This window comes from Colletotrichum aenigma (genome assembly GCF_013390185.1).
Source record: "Colletotrichum aenigma strain Cg56 chromosome Unknown KSG_Cg56_contig02, whole genome shotgun sequence".
NCBI classification, from domain to species: Eukaryota; Fungi; Ascomycota; class Sordariomycetes; order Glomerellales; family Glomerellaceae; genus Colletotrichum; species Colletotrichum aenigma.
In genome coordinates, this window is record NW_023500908.1 from 4,465,711 (window position 1) to 4,482,292 (window position 16,582).

The window sequence follows — 16,582 nt, forward strand, 5'->3', positions numbered from 1 at the left end:
GTGCCCCTGAATGTCTTCTTGTCAGGTACATCTCTAGAATCAGGCTTACGGGCTCTAACTGGCCTTGATATGTGCTCACAGTCGCCTTCTCGATCGTAGTGGTTCTTCCAAACAAAGCAGTAAAAATTTCGACCAGGGCTCCAATAGGTGGGGGTTTTGCAAGCGGGCAAACCCCCGGCAGGCGTGATCGACAGGAGACATCCCGATAAGATGTGCACGGCACGGGAGTCTCATCAGTCGAGGGCCTCATCACGGCCGGGCTGACGAGCCAAAGCAATTTGTCCTCGTCTGCCACACGGTTTCAGCTACATTTCCTTGCTCCGATTTGAATTGCACTCCTCTTTTCATGTGAAACCAGCACCGCGTCTACACATGCAGTGGAAGGAAATATGAAGCAGGACAAGGGCCATTGATTCCGTCGCCGGACGCGATACCGACTGGCAAAGCAGATACACGTCTACTACCACGACATGCGACTGGAAGGGTTTTGATCTCCTGTATATCAGACTGTAATTACTGGTTCTATCTTCCCAGATTATCTGTCATCTTGTAATAGAGTGGTTACCGATGGCGCTCATGAAGAAAGATCCCCAAATCTCATATCCCTCGCTAAAGACCTTCCATACCCGGGTATTTTGTTTTCCAGCGACAAAAGAAAGACTCGCGACGCCGACTCCCTAGTGACCAATGCTTTTCAGGCCAATTCATTTGCCCATCTAACTCTTCTTTACTGACGACTCCGTACGTAGTGCCCCTAGAACTGGCTCATTGAAGCGACGCTGTAATTGGTGGCTCGGGCCCGGTGAGCGGGATGCAGCGTGGTCAGCGGCCGCTCGATGTTGGGAATGATGGGGCTGCGGCGGTCCTCATCGTAGTCGTGCGGCTGTTGAGGTGTGTATCCACGCTCCATGTCCGGAATCGGATGGCTGATCTCAGGCCGGCCGTTGTCGTTTCTGCCCCAGGGTGTCATTTGTGTCAGGCGCTTGAACTTGGATGGCTTCTCCTCGCGGACGGAGTTGCTGCGGAACGAGTACCCGTCAACGCTCTTGGCCGAAGCGAGAGAGCCGTCGGCGCGGAAGTTGCGGGAGTTGAGGTCACCATCGCGGAAGATGATGGCGGAGATGATGTTGAAGAAGCCAAAGGTAATGGCCAGGATGCCCGAGGCAAGAATAAGACGCCAAAGCGGAAGGCCAAGTGTGTCGGCAGAGAAGGCGGGTTCGGAGGTGTTAGCGAGCACCTGGCAACCCATGACAATCATGGCAATACCCAGCCAGCTGAGACCATGGTTGAGTGAGAGGACCGGCCAGTTACGCTGAAAGTACCCCTCGAAGACGGGGAGCTCGGAGACGATGAGGAAAACTGCGATGCAGAAGGTGAAGAAGTGAGAGACAGAGTCGAAAAAGGCAAAGTTGCCCTTGAGGATGGACATGACAATCATGACCCAGCTCGAGGCGCAGACAGCCGACAGGCCGATGATGTTGAAGGCGCGGAAAACGTTCAGAACCACATGGCTCGAGCCGGCGAGGCGTTGGTTCTCGGCGATATTGAACATCCTAACGGTCTTTTTGACGATCGGGACGTCGCAAATGTTGACTGGCATGGTTAGTGGTGTGTCGAGACCGCGATGGTGTGTGTATATATACGTACGAGAGGCCGATGCCTGGCTGTCGATAGCTGTTTGTGAGTTTGTGGGTGACGAGAGCCGTGGCGTAGCAAAACAGTCGAGTCAATCAGACTGAGCAACCCAAAATATTGTGACTAGTGATCTGTCGCAAGATTGTCGAGAGAATGTGAGATGATTATGAGGCTGATGGACAATTTTTCTGGAAACCAGTCCAGAAGGTGCGTTGATATAGGGAGAGTGGTGTGGTGCAACGGAGAGCTTCACACAGAGTTGTGGGTAGAAGAGAGGAAAGACTGAACGTGAACAGGATTAGTTGAGACCCAAGAACAGGATTGTCCACAGCTGTTCAATGGGGAAGGAGGGGTGAGGAAGCGCCTGCCAAAGGACCGGTGGGTGAAGTCGATGTCAAAGGAAGGAGGGACGGGGAGTTCCTTCCTTTAATACGGACAAGAACTTGTTGCTCCGAGTGCCTGGCCTTTTTTTGTTAAGCTCTGGGAAAGATTGGGTGACAGCATAAGAAAAAATAATGCAGAGCAGAAACAGTGTATTGTTCCTCCTGCGCGTCACTAGGAATTTCCTATTTGAACGGGAACACAAGAGCAAAGTCAAGTCAGGTAGGGCAGGTATGGTTTGACCGAGGGTGCCTGCCCGGTGACCCTCCCTATTCGCCGTTTCGAAATGCAGGTAAAAGTTTCGCGCAGCCATCAACCAATCCATTCAGCAGCGCGAAGGGACCCTCAGGGCCGGGATGCGTCGGTGGGGGATGGTCGATGAGGAGGGATGAGGAGACCTCCAAGGGTTCTCTCACGAACGGCTTAGACGATCTAGCATTTCCTCCTCCATCTCTACTTTCTCTCTCTCTTTCTCTCTCGCATCCCAGCAGCGGCACGAAGCACGACCAGGATTATGGGATGGGAACACCACGCTTGTGGGCATGTGGACGGGCACTAGAGCGGTGGAGGTGGCGGCAACGTGAGGAGATGCCTTGCTTTGCTGTACCTGCGGTCGAGGTTCCAGACGTTGCCGTGCTCCTGCGAGCAGACGTGGTTTCAATGAGGTCCCCTGGTCGAGCACTCGCAGCACCAGCTGAACCACAAGTCCAAGGCGTCTAGGCGGGTGTCTTTCGTCCGGGCCTCTGCTTTCCATCTTACGGGTCGGGCAGCGGGGACCTGCAGCATGTGCGTGAGCCCATACTCGAGCCGGAGCTGCTGATGGCCTGTGAACGTTCAGCTTTGTTGAAGATCCCCCGGGCTGATCAAGAGCGAAGACGAGACGAAGCAGGGCCCCGGGAAGCAGAGACCATGGGTGTGGCATGAGTGGCGTGGGCCGCTTTCATCCAATCGTGCATTGAAAGTCACTGGCCACCATCGTTGCCATCATGGACCAGTCACAGACGGCTGGCGGGGCCTGTAAAGAATAGCAAGCGAACATATGAAGGGGCGCTTCGAGGTGGGATGAGGCGATAGACCAGGCCAGAGGGAGGCAAAAAGACAGGGCCTGGGAGCGAGGCCAACGGTGTAGACATGGATACAGAGATAGCAGAAGTAACGTGAATAGGGATGTGCTGCAGTTGAGAAGTTGCAAACAGATAGAACTAGTGCATGGCAATGGGTTGAAGGAACATGGTATGTTCTCAGTTGTTGGCGTCGAAGACGGATTGATTGGATGACGGGCGACCAGACTTTGTTTCATGCGAGTTTAGCAGAGACAGCCGCCGGCCGAATGTCAGGCACAAAGACCCGCTGGGCGACCCCTGCAGGCGCCAGAACTGCCGATAGGCTGCCAGTCGAGAGGGCATTGAAGTGCGAGCGGCAAAGCAGCCCCTGCCGTGCTGCAGCTGAGCCAACTGAGAAGAGACGCTACAGTCCGTTGCATTAACAGCGTCCACCCCCTACTTTATGGCCCGAAAAAGGCAAAAAAAAGGGGGTATTTTACTAAAAAACTACTAAATTACCCTAAATTTCACACCTTAATAGCTCTATACGTACGTAATACGTAAAAATAAAAAATATATTAATCAATAGCCCTTAATTAAATAATTATAATAATATCTTTTTTATTCTTATGTATAATATATATATATATAGAGTTATTAAAGTATAAATTTAAAACTAATTTTAAGAAGTTTTTTAAGTAGAGGTCTTTTTTTTTTGGTATTATGAAAATTTTCTACTAGCCTAAAACCCCCTAAATTACCTTAGATTTTATACTTTAAGAGCTCTATACGTATATAATACGTAAGAATAAAAATATATATTAATTAATAGCCCTTAATTAAGTAATTATGACGAAATCTCTTTTATTCTCATATATTATATACGTATAGAGCTATTAAGGTGTGAAATTTATAGTAATTTAGGGGGTTTTAGGCTAGCAGAAAATTTTCCTTCCAGGTCAAAGTTAGGGGCGGACGCTGTCAATGCAACGGACTGTATTGTGTTGGCTGTCCCGAGTGCGATGGAGCTTCACAGCACCGGTTGGCAACCACCTCCGAGCGATACGATACGGAATCCCCACTACAATACCGACAGCCTCTAAGCCACTCCACCAAGCTGATGATGGCTATACATGGAGCATCCGCCTCACGAGGTTTGTGTATGCAGACATATTCGGATGGTTGCTCGATTCACAATCAATCATTTGGTCATGAGAGCAAAGTATGTGTGGCTGAAGGTAGCCCTGTGCTGAATATATTTCGAATATATTTTGTCTACACCTCAGTCATTATTGCTTCATGAGTCTGGCGGCTTGCCCCAGGCACTGCAGTAAGCCGAGGCATCACCGCGATGATGTCAATCACTCGAATGCCAATCTAATACCCTCGATTTCTTCATGATTTCGGTTCCGTTCTTCTTCTTGGCAAGCTGAGTGGTCGGCCTAAGCTCCCCACTCTAGCTCGTCACATATATGATGCCTCACGGCCTGCGCAATGATCACGACGCACCTTCATCGCATGAAACCTGAGCATGAAACCGCAGGATTGGGCATGCCCTCGACGGAAGAAGAATGACAAATTGACCGTGCCTCAAGCGCCATAAAATGCATACAGAATTCCAGATGAAGTCGGCTCCGAGTCCAGATTCTTTCTGCATATGGCCCACCGAGGTCGCCTAATAAGCGCCCGCTCGCTTTGCACCTCATTTCGCGATGCCCAAATTTAGCTGTCAAACTCCACCACGTCTCTTGTATGCTGCCGTCTTCCGCGCTTCCATTTTCTTTTTCTTAACACAAGCAATTCTAGGCCATTTACACGGCCAGCCGCGCTCCCTCTTCGCTTAATCTCGAACACTGCGTAGAAGCGCCAGCACTGCCTCCTGGGCCATTGCCGCGACCATGTGGCGCCAAAAAGGTCAGAAATTGAATCATACTTTGACGTGCCTGTCTTTGAATGAGACACATGTATGATGAGCTGCTTATTTTCATCCCGAGGTTTCCTCACCGTCACTTGTCCCACTTGCTTACAGGTCGCCTTGATGACGACTGACCAAGTTCTAGTTCACCGAATTAGTAAGAGGAACTTCGTCCTTTATATAAACTGTTGGTATGTTGAATTACATGTTTCACATTCAGAATGGGGCACGATTTAGGCTGGTCACTCTATCCGTGGACAGGACTACATGCGCGGCACAGCGGAAATAAGAAGGGTCACCATCACACTGAACAACGAGAGACTTCGAGATGACATTGAACACAGTTTGAATTTGGCTCCCAGTGCTAGCGCCATCAACCTAGGGCTATGTTAATTAATGTACAGGGCGAGGCCAGTCTAAACACAACGCTAGAGTTAGATACCAAGGGTGAACTCGACGCCGACGTCAATATCACGAGCTGAAAGTCCCAGTTAGCACAATTCATTTCAGACACATAGCGAAGGCTGGATTAACTTACCCATCTTCACAACCTTGGACAGCTGTACGGCCTTCTCGGCGGCAGTCTGGAGGTCGTCGATGGAGAAGATCTTCATGCCGGAGTTGTTGATGATCTCGTGGGCGGCCTCCATGTTGGTGCCCTGCAGACGGGCAATGATGGGGATCTTGAGGTTAAGCTCCTTAACGGTGTTGATGAGGCCGTGGGCGATCAGGTCGCAGCGGACGATACCACCGAAGATGTTGACGAAGATGGCAGTGACCTTGGGGTCGCTGGTGATGAGCTCGAAAGCCTCCTTGATGGCAGCGGGGGTGGCACCACCACCGACGTCGAGGAAGTTGGCCGGGGCGCCCTTGTTGAGCTTGATGATGTCCATGGTGGCCATGGCCAGGCCGGCACCGTTGACCAGGCAGCCGATGTCACCGTCGAGCTTGATGAAGTTCAGGCCGGACTGGGCGGCGCGGACCTCGTCGGCGTCCTCCTGGGTGGTGTCGCGCCAGGTGAAGATCTCCTTCTGGCGGTAGTCGGCGTTGTCGTCGAAGCCGAACTTGGCGTCCATGCACAGAACCTTGTGGTCAGAGGTCTCGGAGAGGGGGTTGATCTCGATCTGGGTAGCGTCCTTCTCGACGAAGATCTTGTAGAGCTTCTGGATGGTGTCCTTGGCATCCTCGATGCACTGCTCGGAGAAACCGAGCTTAACGGCGATGTCGCGGGCAATCTCATCGGTGACACCCTTGTTGATGTCAATGTTGGTGGTGATGATGGCCTCAGGGTTCTCCTTCGCGACAGTCTCGATATCCATACCGCCCTGGGAGGAGGAAACGATAACGGGGGCCTGGGTGGCGCGGTCCATCAGGATGGCGAGGTAGAACTCGCGACGGGCGAACTTGCGCTCGCAGATGTAGACGGAGCTGCAGAGGCGGCCGCTAGCGCCGGTCTGCTTGGTGATGAGCTTGTGGCCGATCATCTGCTCAGCGAACATCTCGGCCTCGTGAGCCGAGTAGATGACGCGAACACCGCCCTTCAGGCCGTTGTCGAAAGTACCCTTTCCACGTCCACCAGCGAGAACCTGGGCCTTGATAACCATGTCCTCACCACCAATCTCCTTCGCAATGGCCTTGGCCTCGGCGGCGGTCTTCGCATTGGAGCCCTTGGGAACACCGACTCCATACTATCGAGAATGCGACAGATGTTAGTTGATAGGGAGCTCCTGAAAACCTGGCTTGAGGAGAGTGGGGCGCAATCGCGGGACGTTTTACCTGGCGCAGGAGGTCGGCGGAGAGGTACTCGTGGATGCTCAGGTTTCTCCTTTGTTGCTGAGCAACACCGGGGAATCTGGCGGCCGGGGCAGCGAGCCTCGAGGGGATGGCGGAAGCCAAACGGCTACGTCCGAGCTTGAACATTGTCGAAGATGTGTATTGAAGCGTGTCGCGACGAGGGGTGAGGAAAAAGGAGAGGGGACCTTTTCGAGGAAATCGAAACCGTAGAGGGGAGAGGGTCCAAGTGGGAGAATGGAAAAGGCGCTTTCAGTGACGAAAGGGCCAAAAAGGGAAGACAAGGACCAAAAAGTCCAAGGCGGATGTAATGTGATGCAATCGGGGGCTTCACGGGAAAAGCGCTATCACAGCAATGCAGAAAACCAGAGGTGTGTCTGCTGGTCCGCGGGAATTCCCGGCCCCGACTGGCTGTTTTTCGCCCGGAACAAAGCTTCAACCGAAGCGAGACAGCTGTCCTGTGTCCTGCAAAGGGAACGCTGGACCGAGCACCCGGTAAAAGGATGCACCGCCGCTCAGACGGTGCAGCAGGTCAGGTAGGTGGGATAGGACGCCTGCTTACCTAAGGCAACCAAGATAAGTGACCTTTTATCCGTATCGAAGTGCAATGAGCCAAAACCATCAGGTATAAACCCTTCCCATGGAGCAGGCGCCAAAAAGTCAGAGGTGCAATATTTCCGTCCTTAAATACGCATCCTAAGTATTCCTGCATTTGAGTGGCATTGCATCAAGGGCCTGAAAGTAGCTGTGCTATATGTACCGGGCTGTTGCATCCAGAAGAGACTTGATTCCAGCGATTAGATAAGAGATAGCAACCACCTTGAAGCGTAGTTTGACTCGATGGTTGTCATCCAATCCAAAACTGGGACTCCTGGTTCCTGCTTCCAGCCACAGCTCCTGGACCGTGCACTGCCAAAACACGTGAGCTCGGTAGGACATGGGCTTGGGCAGGTACCTTAGGTTTTTGGCTGGCATTGTTGCACTCTGACGCCTCATTTAGCACGTCAATCACGTCCGAGGTCCCGCCTAATCCATCAACTTTCCTTCAACAACACCTTGCAAAGACGACCTTGGTCGCTGACGACGCGAACATCCATCGGAAACGCCTTCATATTGATTGACTTCCTGACAGAGTATCGCCACAACGATACCCTCGTGATCGCCCAACCGCCAAAGCCACCCGCTCCGCGCCGTCGTCGCGACACTCCCCTACGTCCACATACATCACACAGAGACACCATTGCATACTTCAAGTGGATGCGATAGCTCCCGTCGGATGATGCTGTAGAGGTTACCGCGCCATCTGCTTGGATCTGGTTGGCTTGGTGGGGGGGATTGAGCAGGAGGAAGCCTGGACGCAAGAGTTGGAAACTGCACTTCGGCCCTCCCAGTTTAGGTTACCAGCGTCGTCTTTTTCCCATCAGAACGACAGTGCTGTGCTTCTCAAATAACGGTGGTTCACTCGTGCTTTCCAGTGCTCACGGTGAAGGGCCGACAAGGACTTGAGGTGTTTCCTGTCGCCCCTTCGCTTTTCTGCAATTTTTGCTCGCTTTTGCTCGCGTGCTCTTGACAGATCAAACACAATATCAAATCTCGCAACCCAAGGGGACTTTCACAACAATGTCATACGAATCCTCCGCCGCCGAAGTGGCGGAAGATTACCGCCAGGCTCTTGAGGACCTGACTACCAACGTGCGCTTCGAAATTAGCAATCTTACAATGATTGCAAGAGAACAGACCGAACATGCACAGGTCATCTCTGAAGTGCTGCAGGACCACATCTTGAAGGTAGGTTGAGCCTCCCTTGCTCTCCATCTGCATCGCTATATAACATCTGACATATTCCCCAGGCCCCTGCACACAAGAAGCTGCCAGCCCTTTACGTCCTCGATTCGATCGTCAAGAATGTCGGAACTCCGTACACCCTTTTCTTCGGAGCCAAGCTATACCAAACGTTCATGGAAGCGTATGCCGCAGTCGACGGCCAAGTACGCCGCAAGATGGATGAGATGTTGCGCACATGGAAGGAACCTGTTCCCGGATCTCTGGACAAGCGTCCAGTCTTTGCTCCGGAAGTCACCCAGCCCATCGAGAGCGCACTCATGAAAGCCCGGACGTCGGCTCTTCAAGCTCAACAAGGCCGCGGCCGTGGACGACCTGGTGCGCCGTATCGCGAGACGCCCACGCCTCCAGGTGTGCGACCTGGATCGAATCACCAAGGACCCTACGGCCAGCCGCCTCCTATGCAACAGCCGAACGGAAACCGACCTCCAAGTGCCCCGCTCCCACATCATCCGTCAATGGCGCCATATGCAGTACGTCAATCCGTTCGTTGGGTATCCGTCACTCATGCTAACTTCACTTACAGCCCCCGCCAGCATCGTACAGCGCTCAGCCGCCTTCAGCGGCCCCTGGTCCCTACCAGCCCCCTCCACAAATGCCACACGCTGGGCTCGCGGGTGCTCAGACTGGTGTGATAAGCAAAGATTCTCTGGGTCAAGATATCCAGAAGTTGATCGATGCGTCGAAGTTGGAGTTTGCGCAGAACCCACATGATCATAGTGTTCATCAAAGACTTAAGGCATTGTTGGATGTGCAGAACTTGCTCCAGCACCAGAACTTGCCTCAGGACCAATTGGTCCTTATAAAGAATCAAGTAGCCGATCTTGCTGTAAAAGTGAGGCCGTTCGCGGCCCAGGGTCATGCCCCTGCTGCTACGCCTGTCCCCCATCATCCACCGCCCGCTGCTACGGCACCTGTAGTACCGCCGTCCGGACCTCCTCAGCAGTCAGGAGGCGTGACACTTGACGCTCTCTTCGGCCAAGGGGCTCTTGCTGCTCTGTTGACCCGTCAATCAGCTACACCACAAGCACCAACACCAACGCCGCCTCCGCCGTTCCCGAATATGGCGATCCGATCTCCTCCACCACAAAGAGCCGAGCCTCAACGGCAGAGTAGCGCTCCGCCCGCCGCGGACCCTATGGCCTTGCTTGCAGGATTGCGGCAAGCGGGATTGCTGTCTGGAGGTGTGCCAAGTGCTACGCCAACACCAGCACCGCCGGCTCCCGCGCCAGTTCCCCCTCCGGGAATGCCTATGCTGCCGCCCGGCTTGTTGCCTCCGAACATTGCCAGCTTGCTAGCTGGCATGCCGCGACCTCCCATGCCGAATATGAACGCGAACCAGCTAGATGCCACAGCGCTCAAACAACAGTAAGTTTTTCTCGTGACTATGGATGTCACTGGACTCACTCTTCTGTAGATACCAGCCGCATTTGATTGCGTCAATCTATGAGCAATTAGGACCGCAATGCACGCAATGCGGCAGACGATTCAAGACAGATGAGGAGGGCAGAAAGAAGAAGATGGCGCACATGGATTGGCATTTCAAAGCTCACCAACGGCTTGCAGAAGCAGAGAAGCGAGGCCAGCATCGCAGCTGGTATGTCGACAATAACGTAAGTCTCTTGTCTGGTTTGAGGTGTGGCAGTATCTAATATTTCACAGGACTGGCTCAAGTCACGAGAAGCAATCGATGTCGACCACCCGCCATCTACGGGCGATGCCTCGTCTAGCCCCGGCAAGGAGAAGAAGGAAGCCAAGCCCAAGTACATCCCTGTGCCAGATGCGTCAAGCAGAATCAACAGTGTCTGCCCTATATGTCAAGAAAAGTTCGAGAACAAGTGGCTGGATACGGCGCAGGAATGGGTTTGGCTGGATACAATTCTAGTCGGCAACCGGGCATACCATTACAGCTGCCATGCGGAGGCAACACAAGCCCGGGGGAGCACCCCGACATACTCGAGGAGTACCCCCGAGCCGATGCACCGCAAGCGGAAGGCGGAGGTAAGCAGTGCGCAACCAAGAAGGTTTATCGGCCAACATTCGTTGACATCCATAACAGGGTGACCACAAATCTCATCGAGGAAGAGTGAAGGCGGAAAACAGAAAATGGGAAACAGAGCTCGATTACTAGCGATTGCATCGAACCGGTGGGAAGCGGCATATTGACAGGGCCTCGTGGGGCGGCATCAGATCATTCAGGGGAGGTCTAGAAGACACCATATCTGCATCTTGAACACACGAGGCACACTTTCTGGTGGCATTACGCGTTGCCAAGCGAGTCGTTGACATTTACGAAACAAGTGATTGGAAGGCGGTGTGGGCGAATCGAAACACTTGTCACACAAGCAAAAACGCCAACGCATCCGACAACAGAGAATAAGAAAAAACGGGATCCATGGACTAAGGCCCGGGTGGAAGAGATGAGAGTCGATCGTGGGGGGATCGGCACATACGGAATAGCAGAGGTGCGGGCGCCAGGTGGGAAGACGCATCTGTGGTGGTGATTCTCGAAGCTCCTCCGTTCGTCGGAGTTGCCGGGCAGGGGATCGGCGGACGAGCTCCTTGGTATCGCGGTCAACCTACATGCTCGGCAAGGCTAGGCTATGGCTACATGAGCGGAGATGATGTTTATAGACGATGCGCAAGGGGGAAGAGACGAGGGCTGAGAAAGCAACCAAGACACACCGCAAATCCAGACGTCTGACAGCGCAGCGGGCATCAGGGGTTTGATGCTCACATGGCGGGCAGACACTTTTTTCACGTATCGTGACAACTCGTGTTTATCGTGCTTCTGGGGGGTCAGATATCACCTTGGCTTTAATAATGAAATGCCGAAAACATGCAAGATTCCGTGGAAACCGTGATGGCGATGACAAGCAACCTCTTCTATTGGAATCTCGAAGCCATGCAAAATCCAGTCGCGCCCCATGAAATTTCTCGACGCTTCTCCACATGAGCTCTTGTGATCATGGATTTTGCTGTTGCATCGCATCCCACCACCCACTCCCCACAGTCTTGACTCTGCGCTAGTTGGGAGGAGGGTTGCAAGGGAACGCAGCGCGCATCTGTAGGAATCCTTGCATGTCAACCCTTTTTCATTGTATTGCAGCGCGTGGGCGACTCCGATATGGTGTAGGCGCATGGAAATGTTGCCGGAGCGGGCTGGAACGCGGCCTGCTGCGATGCTCTCTTGCGGCTGGTTCCTGGCAATGTTTCCGACCTCCGTTTAGATCGGTCACAAGAGGCACTCGTAGATTGGTGTGAACTTAGAGGGGGAGCGGGAGAGAGAGAGACTGGAGGCGTTGGGCCACGATTGGGTCGCATGGAGGCGGAAAGGACGGAGAAGGAAATAGTATGGGGATAGTGCAGGATGGACTCGCTCAGCACCCCACGACGACGTCGGTGGCAGTCCATGAGCACACTGGCAAGGTCGAAGACACTGGTGGCTTGAGACGGGAGGCGGCGGATGGCAGCCGGACCATCCTTTTTGGGCTTCCCGACGTGGCGCCCTTGTCTCTTTTGTGTCTCGCCTTCTTTTTGCTTCTTTCGGGGCTTGGTGCCTCATTGTTTTCTTGGGGGTGTATGCAGATCTCCGTGTGTAAGTAAGTACCGCTGTCTGACCGTCTTTTGATAGAAGAAGTTGCTTTGCTATCTAGTCTTTGCTATCTAATGAGCCATTGCGTTGTTTGATTAGACCACAGAGACTCCTACAAGCACGATGTTCTACGTTGAAACCCATTGGGTTGAATTAGTCTGATTCGGATGTCAAAATGCTGAATAGCTGTTACATGGGCAGTGTATTTAGGATGTAAGGTAGTCAGTGGTAGATGCTAGGTAGCATTGGGGCCCAACGGGTGTGGTGGCGGTGACGGAGACGGGACGAAATAACATTGAAATTCAAACAAAAGCAACATCATAATTGTGGAGGGAGGTCCCAAGCTCGTTTCTGAGCGAGAGAGCGAGCGAGCATTGGGTTGACGCACAACTCCCGTCAGCCGTCACCACCTAGCCAAGTGTTTCTCCAGGTCTTGCTAAAATAAAGTAGCCCGCCTGTTCACGGATGGTGTCGCAACCCCTTCTGGAAGCATGTGGAGAATGCTGTCATTTGGCGGGGTTATGCTTCCTTTCCGTGGCCTTCGACTTTGCCTCCAGTTACCCAAAGAGCTCTGTTCTGGACTTGGTGTAGGTAGGCACTTGGGGCGAGACCAGAGCGACTGGGGAGAGAAGAGGCGATGGATTAGCTCTCCCGGAGCATACCAGTTCTGGAGCATTAGGTTGGGGGCCTGGCCATTCAGGGACCTTCCCAGACGTCGTGGCTGCTTCCCCGAGCCCCGGAAATCCCACGGTGTAACCCCCCTTGCTGCAGTCCAGCGACCAGCAGATTCGATTCGACGGGCAGAGCTGGCGATGGACTGGGCTCCTTCCATGGTTGCTTGGCTCCCAACAGGCGGCTGGACACACCCCGAATTCAGTGGAGGTTAGGTTCAGGTCCCCCGAAGGTCCCTTGCGGCGCGGCTTGTGGTCGGTCGGTGCTGCGGGCTGGGTGGGTGCCCGCATATCGAAGTGGATGCCCCCCTCCACACCCCTCCATCCCATCGGTGTTGCCCCCGGTACGAGGGTGAGCCTGGCCGGCACCCGATAGCGCTTGGAATTGCAGCTGACACAGGCCGCGGATCCATCCCGAGCTTGCCATCATTTTTGTGGTTTGGCTACTTTGAGTCTCTGATTTCTGCCAGTCTGCTGGATTCTAGCTTGGCCCTCTTCCGCATCGTGTACAAGCGATGGCCTACAAATGCGCAGGGTAGCTCTTGTACCTTACCTACGCAGTACTTACCCCACCCAATGGAGGGGCAAAAGGGGTCCAGGTCCTGGGCAGGCGGCGCGAGCACCAAGCTCAATCCCCGTCGTAGAAGTGTTGAAGGTGGTGGTCCAGACGTTGACGGTCGTGGGGTGGGTGTGTGTGTTTGTCTGTCTTGTCTCCAGCCGCCCCTCCAGCTCGTGTTGAGGTCCAGCTCCCTTCTTAAGAAAGCTCCTCTTCACTCCTCTTTTTTTCTCTGGGTGCCATTGATTAATGGACCTGGAGGACCCAAAACTTCTACTGCCTTCCCACTCGTGCTAAAATCTTTCACCAGTCGACAAAAACAAACGAGACCCCAAAGTCTCACCTTCCCAACTTTGCACTACGTCATACAATACCGCGTGAATGGGTGAATATCTGCCACAGATGGAGTGAGTTTTATCTCTATGGTGTTTTCTTTTCCCTTTGTGAAGCTATTGATCGCGCTCACAACAGTATCCTGATCCTTTGGCTTCACATTGGCTTAACAAAAGAGCTTCAAAATGGCTAACAATCCTCCCTCCAGGCCCCCCCAACTTCTCGTGAGTTGCCAACGGAGAGCTCACCAGCTCATCTCTCCCTCGACACGAGCGCGGGCCACTGACTGAAGCAATCGATAGGATCATTACATCGGAATTGATGTGGGCACTGGCTCCGCCAGAGCTTGCATCATTGATGAGACCGGCGATATCAAGGCCCTGGCCACCGAGCCCATCAAGCTCTGGCAGCCAGAGACCGGATTCTACGTGAGTCTCCCGGTCCTCCCATTGTATTCTCTAGCTTTACGACAGCCTCCGCCACCGAGACAAAGTAAGCTAACTATCGGCAGGAACAATCGACCACAGACATCTGGGCATGCATTTGCCTCTGCGTCAAGCAGGTCCTCATCGACTCCTCGGTTGACCCTGCTAAGATCAAGGGAATCGGCTTCGATGCTACCTGCTCCCTCGCCGTCTTCAGAGACGACACCGATGTTCCTGTCCCTGTCACAGGCCCCGACTTCGATAACGCCGATGGCAATGACCGCAACGTCATCCTTTGGCTGGACCACCGTCCCGTCGAGGAGACGGAGAAGATCAACGCCACTGGCCACAACCTGCTCAAGTACGTCGGCGGCACCATGAGCATCGAGATGGAGATACCCAAGGTGCTCTGGCTCAAGAACCACATGCCCAAGGAGCTCTTCGACCGCTGCAAGTTCTACGACCTCGCGGATGCCCTCACGCATATGGCCACCGGCAACGAGACGCGGAGCTTCTGCAGCACCGTTTGCAAGCAGGGCTACGTCCCTGTTGGTGTCGACGGCAGCGTCAAGGGTTGGCAGGAGGATTTCCTTACAACAATCGGTCTGGAAGACCTTTGCAACGATAACTTCAAGCGCATGGGCGGCGTCAACGGGGTGGTGAGCGCCGGTTCCCGCGGATCGAGGACATTTGGCTAACAAGAATCGCAGAACGGAAAGTACCAGAGTGCCGGCGAGCTCGTCGGAACTCTCAGCAAGAAGGCCGCCCGGGAGCTGGGACTTCCCGAGGGCATCGCCCGTCGGTGGTGGTGTCATTGACGCCTACGCTGGATGGATCGGCACCGTCGGAGCCAAGGTCGAGCTCCCTCCTGATCATCTCGATGAGGAGGCGCCCAAGAACGACCTGTCCCAGGCTTTCCATAGGTTGGCGGCGGTTGCCGGAACATCCACGTGCCACTTGGCCATGTCCCGAGAAGCTGTGTTCGTGCCCGGCGTTTGGGGTCCTTACCGCGATGTGCTTCTGCCCGAGTTCTGGATGGCTGAAGGTGGTCAGTCCGCCACCGGCGAGCTCCTCCGTCACATTCTCGATATCCATCCCGCATACGTCGAGACCCAGGCGCTTGCCACGGCCGAGTCGAAGAACATTTACGACTTCCTGAACGCTCATCTGGAGTACATGCGAGAGAAGGCGAACGCTCCTTCCATCTCCTACTTGGGCCGCCACTTCTTCTTCTATGGCGACCTCTGGGGCAACCGATCACCCGTTGCCGACCCCAACATGAAGGGTGCCGTCATTGGCCTGAGCAGCGACAAGACGACAGACAACCTCGCGCTATGGTACTACGCGACGATGGAGTTCATTGCCATGCAGACGCGCCAGATCGTCGAGTCGATGAACAACGCCGGTCACGTCCTCAACACCATCTTCATGTCCGGCAGCCAGTGCCAAAACCCGCTGCTCATGGACCTGATGGCCACCATCTGCGACATGCCCGTCCTGGTGCCCCGCTACGTCAACGCTGCCGTCGTCCACGGCGCCGCCATGCTGGGTGCCAAGGCGGCCACCGCGTCCGAGGACGGCACCACGGAGAACCTGTGGTCCATTATGGATCGCATGAGCAAGCCTGGCAAGCTTGTCAAGCCCGGCACTCTGAAGGGCGAGAAGTTCCTCTTTGACGCCAAGTACAAGGTCTTCCTCGAGCAGTGCAAGACGCAGCAAGAGTACCGCAAGCATGTTGATGTCGCCGTTGACCAGTGGCTGCAGAACTAGGGCATTTTCTTTTCCACGGACTGACGACGGATTGACGAGATGAAAAAGGGGAAACGGAATCTTTCGGCGTGGGTTAGACGGCTTGGCTCAGGGGATTTGCGGCTTTCAGACCATGGATTGCGGTCACCCTCTGGATGGCTTGTTTCGAGGGGTTTTCAACGATAATGATAATAGTCGTTCATTACGAACATAGAAGTTCTTCACACAAAAGAGATTTCATACTAATCCGACGTGGAACCGTGGGTCGGTCGCATTGCGGCTCGCGAATGTTTTGAGGCGAACAGCGAGGATGCCGCAGTGAAGCAGGGGTAGCTGCGGGTTTCGTTACTGCACGTCCGCATCTGTAGCGAATACACGTGCCTTTGAACATAGCAGCTGATAGGGCAATGGCCTCTGCGCTAGCAGTGTAGGTAGCGGGACGGTGGAGTTGTGATGCTGCAACGGGGAGAGGCGTGTGGGGCCGCGCCTCAGCTGCCACGGACCAAGGCGACAGACATCACCTTGCAACGGCCGAAGCTTGTTTTTCTATTCTCTTTCTCCGTTGTACTTTTGCCTCTTTAAATTTCCTCCTCCTAGGCCTGCCGGCTCGGATCTAGTTGATCGAGAACAAAATCTAGGCAAATTC

General features: G+C 53.9%; 4 protein-coding genes across 4 annotated transcripts; 2 read left to right on the top strand and 2 right to left on the bottom strand.

Annotated features, from left to right (window-relative positions):
* Positions 1-754: 754 nt before the first annotated feature.
* CGCA056_v003234 (uncharacterized protein) lies at positions 755-1,552 on the bottom strand (the record flags this gene model as incomplete). Its single annotated transcript, XM_037318491.1, has 1 exon — positions 755-1,552. The coding sequence occupies one exon, from the start codon at positions 1,550-1,552 to the stop codon at positions 755-757; it is 798 nt and encodes a 265-aa protein (XP_037183670.1).
* Positions 1,553-5,347: 3,795 nt separating this feature from the next.
* Positions 5,348-6,894, bottom strand: CGCA056_v003235 (Succinate--CoA ligase [ADP-forming] subunit beta; the record flags this gene model as incomplete). Its single annotated transcript, XM_037318492.1, has 4 exons — positions 5,348-5,352; positions 5,417-5,452; positions 5,513-6,662; positions 6,751-6,894. 4 exons carry the CDS (start codon positions 6,892-6,894, stop codon positions 5,348-5,350), a joined length of 1,335 nt encoding a protein of 444 aa, XP_037183669.1.
* Positions 6,895-8,385: 1,491 nt separating this feature from the next.
* CGCA056_v003236 (Uncharacterized protein) lies at positions 8,386-10,738 on the top strand (the record flags this gene model as incomplete). The annotated part of the gene is made up of 6 exons (XM_037318493.1): positions 8,386-8,553; positions 8,616-9,080; positions 9,134-9,975; positions 10,025-10,220; positions 10,270-10,608; positions 10,667-10,738. The coding sequence occupies 6 exons, from the start codon at positions 8,386-8,388 to the stop codon at positions 10,736-10,738; spliced, it is 2,082 nt and encodes a 693-aa protein (XP_037183672.1).
* Positions 10,739-13,947: 3,209 nt separating this feature from the next.
* Positions 13,948-15,957, top strand: CGCA056_v003237 (putative sugar kinase; the record flags this gene model as incomplete). Its single annotated transcript, XM_037318494.1, has 5 exons — positions 13,948-13,986; positions 14,065-14,190; positions 14,274-14,846; positions 14,898-14,985; positions 15,038-15,957. The coding sequence occupies 5 exons, from the start codon at positions 13,948-13,950 to the stop codon at positions 15,955-15,957; spliced, it is 1,746 nt and encodes a 581-aa protein (XP_037183671.1).
* Positions 15,958-16,582: the final 625 nt, after the last annotated feature.